Source organism: Anopheles funestus, chromosome 2RL (genome assembly GCF_943734845.2).
Source record: "Anopheles funestus chromosome 2RL, idAnoFuneDA-416_04, whole genome shotgun sequence".
Taxonomy (NCBI): Eukaryota; Metazoa; Arthropoda; class Insecta; order Diptera; family Culicidae; genus Anopheles; species Anopheles funestus.
In genome coordinates, this window is record NC_064598.1 from 5,784,270 (window position 1) to 5,795,899 (window position 11,630).

The 11,630-nt window shown below is 44.2% G+C and overlaps 1 protein-coding gene across 2 annotated transcripts; it reads right to left on the reverse strand.

Annotated features, from left to right (window-relative positions):
- Positions 1–17: 17 nt before the first annotated feature.
- On the reverse strand, positions 18–11,355 carry LOC125774822 (cadherin-23). Of its 2 annotated transcripts, XM_049445085.1 has the most exons (14): positions 10,460–11,355; positions 5,808–6,602; positions 5,594–5,729; positions 5,320–5,519; positions 3,577–5,238; positions 2,917–3,510; positions 2,693–2,850; positions 2,210–2,609; positions 1,662–2,147; positions 1,356–1,592; positions 972–1,294; positions 711–909; positions 455–650; positions 18–383 (listed from the first exon to the last, which is right to left on the reverse strand). In XM_049445085.1, exons 2-14 carry the CDS (start codon positions 6,567–6,569, stop codon positions 52–54), a joined length of 5,685 nt encoding a protein of 1,894 aa, XP_049301042.1. In that variant the 5' UTR covers positions 6,570–6,602; positions 10,460–11,355; the 3' UTR covers positions 18–51. The 2 variants fall into 2 exon arrangements, with proteins under 2 accessions (XP_049301042.1, XP_049301041.1); XM_049445084.1 differs by lacking the exon at positions 10,460–11,355 and having other exon boundaries at positions 455–909; positions 5,808–6,841.
- Between the last annotated feature and the right edge of the window lie 275 nt (positions 11,356–11,630).

Genomic DNA, 11,630 nt, shown 5'->3' on the forward strand with positions numbered 1-11,630 from the left:
GGAGTTTATTGTAGCGGTACAGTAGGAAAGAAAGTATTTACAGACATTTATTTACAGTTCGGTCGTTTCCAAGTTTCGCGCACAAAGCGTCGATTCGCTGCCACGCTTGATCTGATAGTTAACGGCATTGTTCGCTTCGGCACTAGCGAGACCCTTCCGTGCTTCGTACTGAAGACAGTTGTCAATGAAGAAGCCTGAGCTGAGTGATCGCTCGTACTGTGCATCGATTGCATCCTTGCACTTGTCAAACTCATCCTTAAGCCATTCACCCTCCGGACTGTCGCTACCGATCCAGATCGGGTTGCTACCCTTCATGCTGTGTTTGTTCGTGTTCGGTACTGCTCCGAGTACCTCCTGATACATTCGACTTGGTCCGGATGAGCCTGAAAATGTGAGTGGAAAAGAAGTTAATAGAGGAAGCTGCTACACATCAAACACTCAATCGTACACTCACCGAACGCAGCTATTTTGGCCGTTCTTAGTTGTCTTCGGTACGACAATCGTTGTGATATCGAAAGACCGATTACTACAATCAGCAACGCACCCAGCAGAATATTGGTTACAAATAACCAGATTATGTTTACCGACAGCTCGTCCATTTCTGCCGTCTGTACTAACTCGGACGCTTGAGTATCTAGAACATTAAATTCCTGCGGACGAGAAAAACATGAGATCTTCTTGCCCTTTGTGGAGTAACTCGCCATACAAACCTTAAACAATCGATCAAGCTTCTCCACGTGCTTATCCAGCAGCTGCAATACCTGATGCACCTCCAGGACGGAGTTGTTCTTTTGATCGACTAGATGCATAAACATGTCACTTTTGGTCCGATCCACCGAACCGTCCGGATTTTCATGCACACGAATATCGTCAATATTTACAATACATCCACTAACATTGCTCAGTATCCTGCAAAGATGTTGTGGTGAATTATCTTCCCCGTACAAAACGCTTTTCTCCACTGAACTTACTCTCGAAAGCTTTGTATATTGTGTCGTATCTCCGATGGACGCTGTCGAAGAATAAACTTTACCCGTTGATCCTCACGAATGAGATAGATGAACACGTGCGCCCGATCGTGACAGCCGTAGGAATCGTTTGCCGTCACCGGGAAATCAAAATAGCCCCGCATCGATTTCTGTGGGAAAAAGTTCAGCAACACTTGGCCCGTGTCCGCATCTACCAGGAACGGATCGCTACGCAAATCGTCCAAACCTTCCGCAAGTGTTTTCCGTACCTCGCCGTGCCGATAGTACCGAACTAATCCATTCAATCCATCATCAGCATCGTGAGCCTAGCCGGATGTGAAGTGAGAAATTAGTTATTTCATGATGTGTTGTTAATGCTATACTCACTTTTAGCTGCAGAATGGTAGCACCGAACTGGGATGACGTTGAGATACCGCCGGTGAATATTTTTGACTCAAACGCTGGTGAGTTGTCGTTGATGTCGTTTATGTATACTGTAGCTTTCAGCAGATTACCCGCATGTCCACCTGTTTCCAACGATAGGTTCGCGTTAGAACATTCCTCCGACGCTTTGATGTGCAACTTGTACAGCGATCTATTTTCGCGATCAAATTCTTTTTCCACCTGAAACAGTATGAACCGGTTACTTTGGACAATAACTCCAATTTGCAGTGTTTCTATTTACAACCATACCGTTAAGTCATGTGTCACTGGATCCAGTCCAAAATGTCCTTCCTCATTGCCCTGCACGATGTAGTAGCAAACTACACTCGTTGACGGTCCTTCTAGTGGATCAAGATAGTCCTGGTCGACTGTATCGGGTAGTCGAATTCTTTCTACACCCGGTGTCATGTGTTCGGTAAAGTTGAGACTTATTTCTTTGAGCAAAAACTGTGGCTGATTGTCATTGACATCTCGTACGTATACGATCAAATCAACGCTTGTGCTGAGCGGTGTAGGTATTCCCTGATCATACGCCTCGATCCGGAGATCGTACATCATCTGTTGCTCTCGATCGAGTGGTGCGGCTAAGCTCAGTTCACCCGTCTCTTTATCGATGGAAAACTTTCGATAATTGCCCAATGTGTCCATTTTGAGACGATACCGCACAATAGCGTTCTCGCCGACATCTTCGTCGTAAGCATGCACTTGGAAGAATGGTTTACCGACCGTGGTATTCTGAGGGTGGAATGTGAAACTTTTTCTTAATTTGTTAAAAAGAAGGCTACCTTCTTACTTACCTCAAACACCTTTACGGTAGTATTACCGCTGGGAACGACAAATACCGGCGCATGATCGTTGAAATCAGTTACACAAATCTCAACCGTATCCCGCACCGTGTTCGGTACACTGCCAAGATCACTCACTATCAACTCCAGCGTATAGTTTCCATGCAGATTTTTCAATGGACCACGGGAATATATTTCGGCATATTGGGCCGATATCTGCTGGATATAGAAAATCCCTGACGCGTCATTAATGTCGAAGCTTAGCTGACCATTTCCGTTCAATGGATCATCCGCATCGGTCGCACGTAACTTCACGATTGGATCGTTGATGTTGTGATACTCTGTGATCATACTGCAACCGGAAGGTTTCTGTATTAACGGTGCATTATCGTTATCGTCCACCACGTGCACACTACGTCAATACAGAAGAATAGAGAAGAAAAAAAGGTAAAAATCATTCTATTTTTAAAATCACACATTCATTCATTTTCTTACAGGATGTGTTTGAACGCATTCCGGCTTTCTCCGTTCAGATATCCATAAGGATAATTATCCCACGCCTCTACAGCCATCATGTACTCGGCCGTTTCTTCTCGATCTAGTGCACCCGCTACCCGGAGTACACCTTTCTCCGGGTCAATACTGAACTTTTCCTGCAAATGCCAGTATTATTCTCGTTAATAAGCAAACCAGAAGCAAAAACGTTAACTTCATCTTACTTTAGAACTGACGCGATCTAGAATGTACGTAATGCGTCCGAAATCGCCCGAATCTAGATCCTTTGCCTGTACGATTGCTATCTCCGTACCGACGGACGCATTCTCCGACACGTAGAAATCATTCACATTATCAACAAAGTACGGATTGTTGTCATTCTCATCCAACACCTGCACAAACACCTCGACGAAGGAAGCCCTAGGTGGGGTTCCGGTGTCTGCAGCGCGTACGGAGAAGTTTAACCAACCGTACTCTTCGTGGTCGATCCGATTGCGTACCACAATCTCACCGGTTTCGTCATCAATGTGTAACAGATCCAGCACACCCGTATCACCTTCCAGGCTATACTTGATAGTTTTGTTTTGGTCCGCATCTTCGGCCACCACCGTACAAACAGTCACACCGTACTGACTGTTTTCGGCAATCGAGTGCTTGTAGAATGGCTTACGGAACTTTGGATTGTTATCGTTCTCGTCGAGAATGGTTATCTTCAGGAAGGTGTTTGCCATTTGATCACCTCGTTCGGCTGCTACGTCTTCTACAACACAGGCCAGTTTGATTTCGGCAATTTTCTCACGATCCAACAGTTTAGCTATCTGTTAAACAAGAGGATAATATGACAAGATTAGAAGAGACAAAGAAACACTATGCATCAAACGTACCTTAAGTAGACCAGTCGTCTCATTCAGAACGAATGCCGCTACAAAATCATAATCGTCCAGTTTCACTAAAGCGCCCTCTTCGGTTTTTCCTTCAGACTGACTACGATCGATGTAGTATCGTAGCATTGCACCGTCATCAGGATCATTAGCCATCAGTCTGTACACCTCAGTACCAACCGGTGTGTTCTCGCGCACAGCCACAGCCGTTGGGCCAACAAAGTACGGCGGTTTATTATTGACGTCGGTAACGGTCACATTAACCAGACAGGATCCTTGCAACTGTTGATCCCCATTACCACCGTCCGTAGCGATCACCTCCAGTACGTATGTCGAACCAGATCCCTGTGCATCCGGGCCGAGCAGATTCGGATCAAGCGAAGCACCATGCGTGATCGATATCTCGCCCGTACTTGCTCCTATTACGAACTTACCGTCCGCACCCTGTTGAATTCTGTACGTGACGAGATTGTTGGGAAACGAACCATCTCCATCCATTGCGGTCACTCTCAAGACCGGTAGACCGCTGGGTGTATCCTCCGGGATAACAATCGCATACTGTGACTCGAGGAAAACGGGCGCATAGTCGTTAACGTCTTGAACATATACCATCACTTCAACCTGAGCTGTTAGTGACGGGTCACCACCATCGGCTGCCTCCACGTTCAGTGATATGATACGTGTGTCACTGCCTCCTCCACTTTCCAGTCGTTCGAAATCAACTGCCTCTCGCACCGACAATCTTCCCGTTCGGCGATCAATGTGGAAGTATTCCGCATGATGTGTGCTAACCAGCCGGTACCCTACCGCACTGTTCGGAGAACCTTCCAGATCGTTGTCACGTGCCTCCACTGTGATCGGTGATTCGAAGTCAAATGCATTCTCCTTCAATCTCACTTCGTAACGCTTCTGAACAAAAACTGGTGCATTGTCGTTGACGTCTAGCACGTTTAGAATGAGCGGGACGGTATTCCGATTGCCCCGACCTTCATTATCACGAGCCTCCACTGAAAGGTAGTGCTTTTGGACAATTTCACGATCAAACACAGGACCGTCGGATGCCATGAGCGTGATGGTGCCAGTGCGCGGATCCAGATGTAGAAAGCTCGAGATACTTCCGGTAAGGTTCGTGTACCGAATACCTTCTGTACCGAAGACACCCGAATCACCATCCATGGCTTGTATCTGTACGAGCACCGTTCCTGCTGTCACATTCTCCGGGACATCAATTTCGTAGGTTGACTGCACGAACTCTGGAAAATTGTCGTTTTGATCTAACACCAGCACGCGTACCTGTGCCGTACTACTGCGGGCCGGTGTCTCGATCTCACTTGCCACAACAGTTAACGTTAGCTCACGTATACGCTCGAAATCAAGCATTGTCGGGTCTTTTACGCGTAACCCAAAAGTTGCTTCATTGATCGCTCGCTTCGGAATCACCTCAAAGATATCACTTGGTGGCTCCAGCGATAATCGAAAGGTACCATTTTTACCCTGATCGTAGTCAAACACCTCGTTGATACTGCCATCAATAAATCTGGCCAGTGTGTTTTCTTGTGCATTTTCACTGATTTCACACTCATAGCCATCACTTCTGAAGCGTGGTATTTCATCATTCACATCCGTCACGATCACGGTGATCTCCATGGTGGACGAAGGTGCAGGCTATTTAAAGAAGAAAGAAAGAAGAGAAAGACAATTTAGTAGAATTTTAAGTCTTTCTTCAAAGTTCGGAAAATAACCCACCTGCTGTTTGCTCTCTTCGGTGGCAACCACTTCCAATATGAATGCACCGTTAATGGGATTTTTAGAGTCTTCCCTGTCAAGCTTCTGCTTCGTTCTTAACGAACCCTTTATTCGATCAATCTCAAACAACTCACTGGCGTTGTTTGAAATGCCGTAAAGAATACGATTGTTAATACCTCGATCACCATCTACCGCTTTGACTGATAATAAACGGCGAAAGAGAGCATGTTAGTTTAAAGTTCGGAACATTTGACTACTGATTCGCTATAAGTACCTCGCAATACTTCCGTTCCGACAGGTGCATCCTCGGAGATGCGAACAACCGGTTGGGTCACTAGGAACTCTGGTGGTTGATCTTCTACGTCTTTCACCCTTACTAGTAAGGCAGCTGTTCCAGTATTGATTCTTCCCTGTAGAATAAAAATAGAATTGATGATTCTTACTATTATTAGCGATTCATACGGACTTGTTATCTTCTAGCCCCCTACCTGTATTGCTCGATCAACAGCCAGTACATTGATGTGATAGAAATGCTGCCGTTCGTAGTCCAGTGCACGGGTCAGTCGCACCACACCCTTCCCGTTGGTAGTTGAGATCGAGAATACGTTGTTCTCCTCGCTTAACCCTTGTATGTAGTACACCACCTGTCCGTATGCACCCTCGTCCTTGTCCACCGCTTCGAGCGTAGTAAGTATACCGGGCGGACTATCTTCGGCCACCTCCAGCACCGAGGCAAACGGTTTAAAGATCGGCTCATTGTCGTTGATGTCCTCCACCAGCAGCAGGAAGCTTTGCGTCACAAAGTTACCCTCACCCAGCCGACCATCGGTGAGTGTCAGTATGAGCGTGTACTCTTCCCGTGCTTCACGATCGAGCTCATGGTTGAGGTAGATGAACGCTTCGTTGGAAGAGTTCTGCTTCAGTCTTATGATGTGGCTGTCGCTACTTTTCTGCACGCCAAATGTAAGCGGATCACCATCCGCATCGTACCCGCGCAGCCGGTAGATCAGTGTACCTACAGGAGTTTCCGGGAACTCCTTCAATCTTATCACTATTTCGGCATGATCGTCGATTAGAAATACTGGTGCACGATTGCAGCTGACCAGCGGTACGCAGACACAGAGGCAAAGTGCTAGCTGTAGGAAGAAATGAGATCCTGCGGCCCAGAACTTGCGGACGGGCTTGAGTCGACAGACGGTTCGTTTGAGTATTTCCATTTGTAGCTTGTCGGTTGAACGATTCTGACTCATAGTAGACTTAAATTTTCAACTCCAAACATGCTTCTGAAACAACAAATCATAATAGTAAGATCAATTAGTTTCTAAAAGTAGCTTAAAACAAGTAGTAAACAAGCTTAAAAAATTGCCAAGTATTAGGATAAATTTTGGGGTTTTCCCAGATGTATACAGCGTAAGAGTCTCTGCCCTGATGGGAATAGATTCATAAGTTTATTAACTATTACATTCGCTTGTTGCCGGCATTTACTGGAAAATATTCTTAATTGAATTGTCAGTTGTTACGATAAAGCATTCAGCAAGTTTTGCATTTCGAGTAAACTTTGCTTAATTATATGCTTGAAATGCAATATTTCCAATTCGAATGAAAAATACAATCACGTGAGCAGAGAGAAAGAAATACTAATGAGAAAGCCCACCAACTGCAGACAAACAAGCGAACAAGGAGGATGTAGTTTAAAAGAAGCTTTACAAACAATATTGCTGTTTCGCTAGAAATTTCGTGTTTTTCCCCAACAGAAACACCAAACAAGCTCGGCGTTCTCCATCGCTGCTTATTGATTCGATGAAATGTGTAGCGCACGATTGAAAATTCATAGTGCAGCATCATGAAACATGATACACTGTACAAAACCATCCCAAACACGCGAAAACTTTTCATTGGTTTTGCCCTGTTCTTACCCACTGGCTGGCCGGCATCTAACCGGGCCCTCGTCAGAAAGTTGCCGAACCAGCACCAGTTGATTTCGACCCGGATGGAGAAATTTAGTTCAAGATCAGTTCAAGATTTAGTAAATAAATCTCACCATCCTCACCAGTTTACTCGTTCCTCTCCACCACCAAACGACAGTTACTAGTGCTCGTATAATTACTTTTCATCGAGGAGTTCGCGCAGAACCGAACCGAAGACCGAAGACGCAAAAAAGAGTGCACACACTTCACGGTCACAGACAATGAGGTGAACCTGTGTACGTATCTTCTGCATCCACATTGATGAGAAGCTGAAATGCCAGCGTGTGGAAGATAAGAATCGTTGTTTTCCTCCTCCCCGCAACTGTGCAATTGTCTACTTATGTGAACAGCACTATTCTTTAAGATTCTCCAGTGTATCTTCATCAAATGAGCTAATGTTGTTTTTCCCACAAACTCACCCCCAAATAGCTGCGGACGTATCGGTTCCGTTCGCCATTTTCTACCTTGGCCCATTGCCGAAGATCTCAGCTAAACAAAAGAAGGTTTTTATTAAACTGCATATTTGTTTTCGGGCAGTGTAATCGACCCTTAAGAGACCGTTGGCTCACGATGAGTGTAAAGCTTAATTGAAAACTGCTAAATTGCGCTGCTGACACAGCAACATTTCTTCTCATGGCCAAGAAAAGTGCGATAATTATGTAACCCAATCCTAATTCCGTCAACAGTTTGTTTGTTTTTCTTTTTTTTTTGCCCATAAAGCTTAGACCTCGCTTGGTGTCTTTTGATGTCATTAACCTTTATTTCTACAACATTTCGTAAAGCTTTTTTCTTTAAAGTCGTTCAATAAGCTTTATAGCTTTAACTCACAGTTTATTTATTTCGTTTGGTAAAACATATGTGCTTATTGTCATGTTGAGAGTTAAATGCGCATGAATGTCTACAGCCAATTGAATATGCATTTTATCAGCTTTTTGTGAAACAATTACGAAGTTGTTTGATACAACGAAGTTAAAATGCAACAATTAAATATGGAAAAACTGAAATAAAAAATATTAAAATTCTTATAGAATTTTAAGCAAGTCTAATTTGTCTTGCACATTTATTATGAATTCAAATTCGCTCATTTTGCAATGTCACATTCACCGATTATATCATAAACCAACCAGGCACTTGGGCGTTTTGTTTCATCTCCATTCATTTTGTCAGCAATGAGTCCCGAACTAAGATCAGCAGAAGTTGACCGAATTACTGTTACAGTGATTTCACTGAACACATAATTATGTATTACCTTTCCAAATTGGAAATTTAAGATGGCGAAACATCAATGATTCGTTGTTTACTATCTTAAAAAGCAGTTTAAAATTTATCCTAACCGAGTGCCTATAAATATACCTTCAAATAGATGACCGTCGTGAAAATTTCACGTCGCTGATAATTGATGTTTTATCATCCTCTCTAAACACAGACAAATCACTCTCATTTAATTGATCCCTCAAAACAATTCTTCTTCCCCATAAACAACCCTTTTCGGTGTTGTTGTAACTGGCCACACAGGAGTCTTTTGAGTGGCTCCAAACGAACCATTTAATCGCATCAATCAACGGAAACCAGCCGCAAATTGAACCACAAAGCCGTAAGCCTAACCACCTAACAAACGGCCGACTAGCTAATTCCACCGACTGCCCTAATTCCTAATTTTCCGTGGAAAATAAACACTGCCACCAAACCGAAACGCCATCCGTACCACCACCGGCACCGGTTGGGAAATGACGCGGCAGGGGGATACCAGACGGTTCACGTAACTTCTGCCCTTCTACCCCCTTTTTGGGCCCGTAAGAAACGACATTTTCCCATCCCCTCCCAATAACGAAGGCTGATGACGAAATGGGGTCCCGCTGCGACGCGTGTGACGGCTGCGACGACGGTGGAGAAAAAAAAATGCCGTACCACTCTTACCGGCGTCACAAGCTCGCTCATGTTTACATGAACTCTACCAGCATTACAGCATTGCTGGCTGACCCAGCTACCTTCCACACAGGTACATTATGCGATATGAACTACCATTACCATCACCATCGGCCTGCGACCACCATCCGCAGAGGGTGATGAAAATGCGTGGGAAAATTAAAAGACTGGTCAACCGCTCTTAGTATACACATTTCCCTTTCGTGAGGGTATGACGGGTGCGTATGTACGTGGGAATCGTCGTTGCGCTAGGTTGCGTTTCACATCTCGAAAGAACTGTTTTGGCATCTTAGGAGTGAAGGGAAGGGACGCGTATCATTTCCACAATCTTGAAAAGTACCATATTTTATACGTTGAAATTGGTGGCCATAAACAGAACTCACGTTCAGTTGGTTTAGAAAAAGGTTGGAAAGGAATAACACATTCGATCCAATAAGGGTTAATTTTATCAGGAGAAGCCAGCTGTTACGAGTATAATGAAGATATAATATGTGTCGATAATAAAATTTTCAAAGTAATTCCCTACTCCACAAGTAGTTGTAGGTTAATATCTGGGGTGTGTCCTATATTTCCTATACCACAGGATTTCCTATACAACAATTCCCAACAAATTCTTGACTACGCAGAAAATATAGACATTTCTTCTTCTTCTTCTTGCACTGTTAGAACTGCCTGGCGGTATCAAGACTGATTTTATCACGTAGCAGAATAGTCAGTACGGAGAGACGATCCGGAAGGAATTTGAACCCCAGTCCTGCCGTGTGGGCCGGCGCCGTTTATCACATACACCAGCGGGCCGTCCCAGAATGTAGACATCTGATTAGACGTAAATTTGCAGCAATATCCACTGCAATGTAATGCCTCTAAGGGTCAATCAATAAGAAGAAATTTAGATATGTATTGAAGATTCACAGTTTAAATGGCCTCGATTATGAAACAGGGTCTCAGTAAATGATAATGATCTCGAGGAGATCGAGGGCTATATGCATGATCATAACTTCAGATAATAAAATCTGAAAATCCTGGCGAATTGGGCTCTATTTTTTTGTCCCCAATTTCTACTCTCTTGATCGATTCTTGGACTATATAGGAGGAAGACTGTGATGTCTCTTCGAATCTTAAATAGTCATGTATCGAATCTTCAAAAAAACATTTTCCTTTCATTGCAAATTTTCATTCAACCGTTTATTGCGTGTGACAGCTGTAAAATGGTCGATTTAAATTGTAGCTAAACGCATTCCACTTACCTCACAGTTTCCTGATTTTTCCTGATTCCCTCGAGCCGCGAGCTCGTGTTGAATGAATCACTTTCACCAAATCAGATCCAGACGTACAACTCACATGCGTTTTTCCTTCTGTTTTTGGCTTCAAAACCTTCACTAAACACTTGGCCCCGCCCTGAAGCAAATACACTGTCTCATTCTTTGCGAAAAGATGTTTTCAACATACCAACAGCACTTGTACGACCGTCCCACACACACCTCTCAACCAGACACGTACTACGACGTTCGACGATGTGGAGCTGATGCTGGCGAGATGAATGGTGAAAGTCACAACAGTGTGGCGGGCCGCAAATGGCTTATCAAAAACATAATTTTTAATTCACTCTTTTCACCTCACTTCACCTCACGCTGCCGCTGTTCCCCGTTTGGTGCCATGTATGATTGCTACACCGACACACGTGAAGGTTTTTTGCTAACTACTTCAGAAATGGTGAGAAACTTTTTGTGTTTTGTTTTTTTGTTTCACTTTATAAGCAGCGGAAGATAATAATAACAACAACGTGCGGCCGAACTCTCGAGTGCACTCATCTCCGCAATCCACACAAGCAGAAAGGGCACAAAAGGGTTTCGTTCCGCCTTTCTAGATGCTTTTGGTTTGGTGGAATGCACTTCCACGTTTCTTTTTATTTTCTATCCCTCTCTTTCACTACACTTTAAAAAAGAACTTCCAATTCCCTGACGGAACGGTTAGCTTTAATGGTGCGCCAATTTTGGACACGACACGGTAAGATCGGCCCAACCGGGTATCACGTAATTTCCGTCTGCACATCGGGCAACCGTCAGTGACGCGTGCACACGGTGCATCCGTTATGCTTCAGATGGTCGCCTTGTTCTAGCTGAAGTACTGAACAACTCATGCCACATACATTTTTGCCACACATTTTTTCGCGCGTAACGCTGACTGCGCCAACAGGAACACTTTGAGCCGTACGTGCAGTGAGGAGTGTCGTCGTCGTTTACAGATAGAGCACCAGAACCATAGATGACGGACTTTTGGAAGTTAGGGTCACTGTTTCGATTTGGATGGGTTTTGAGTTGTTTTTTTTTGGCAAACTGATTCGTTCGTTATAGAACTTGATTTTTTTTCTTCGTTGCCGTTGTTTACATACACCGCTTCCACCGCACAAAGCTAACA

Coding starts and splice junctions, on each gene's coding strand:
- LOC125774822 (XM_049445084.1), bottom strand. CDS start 6,569: ATGAGTCAGAATCGTTCAACCGACAAGCTACAAATGGAAATACTCAAA. Junction 5,730..5,807: donor CTGTTGATCGAGCAATACAG/GTAGGGGGCTAG, acceptor TTTATTCTACAG/GGAAGAATCAATACTGGAAC. Junction 5,239..5,319: donor CCGAAGAGAGCAAACAGCAG/GTGGGTTATTTT, acceptor TTCTTTAAATAG/CCTGCACCTTCGTCCACCAT.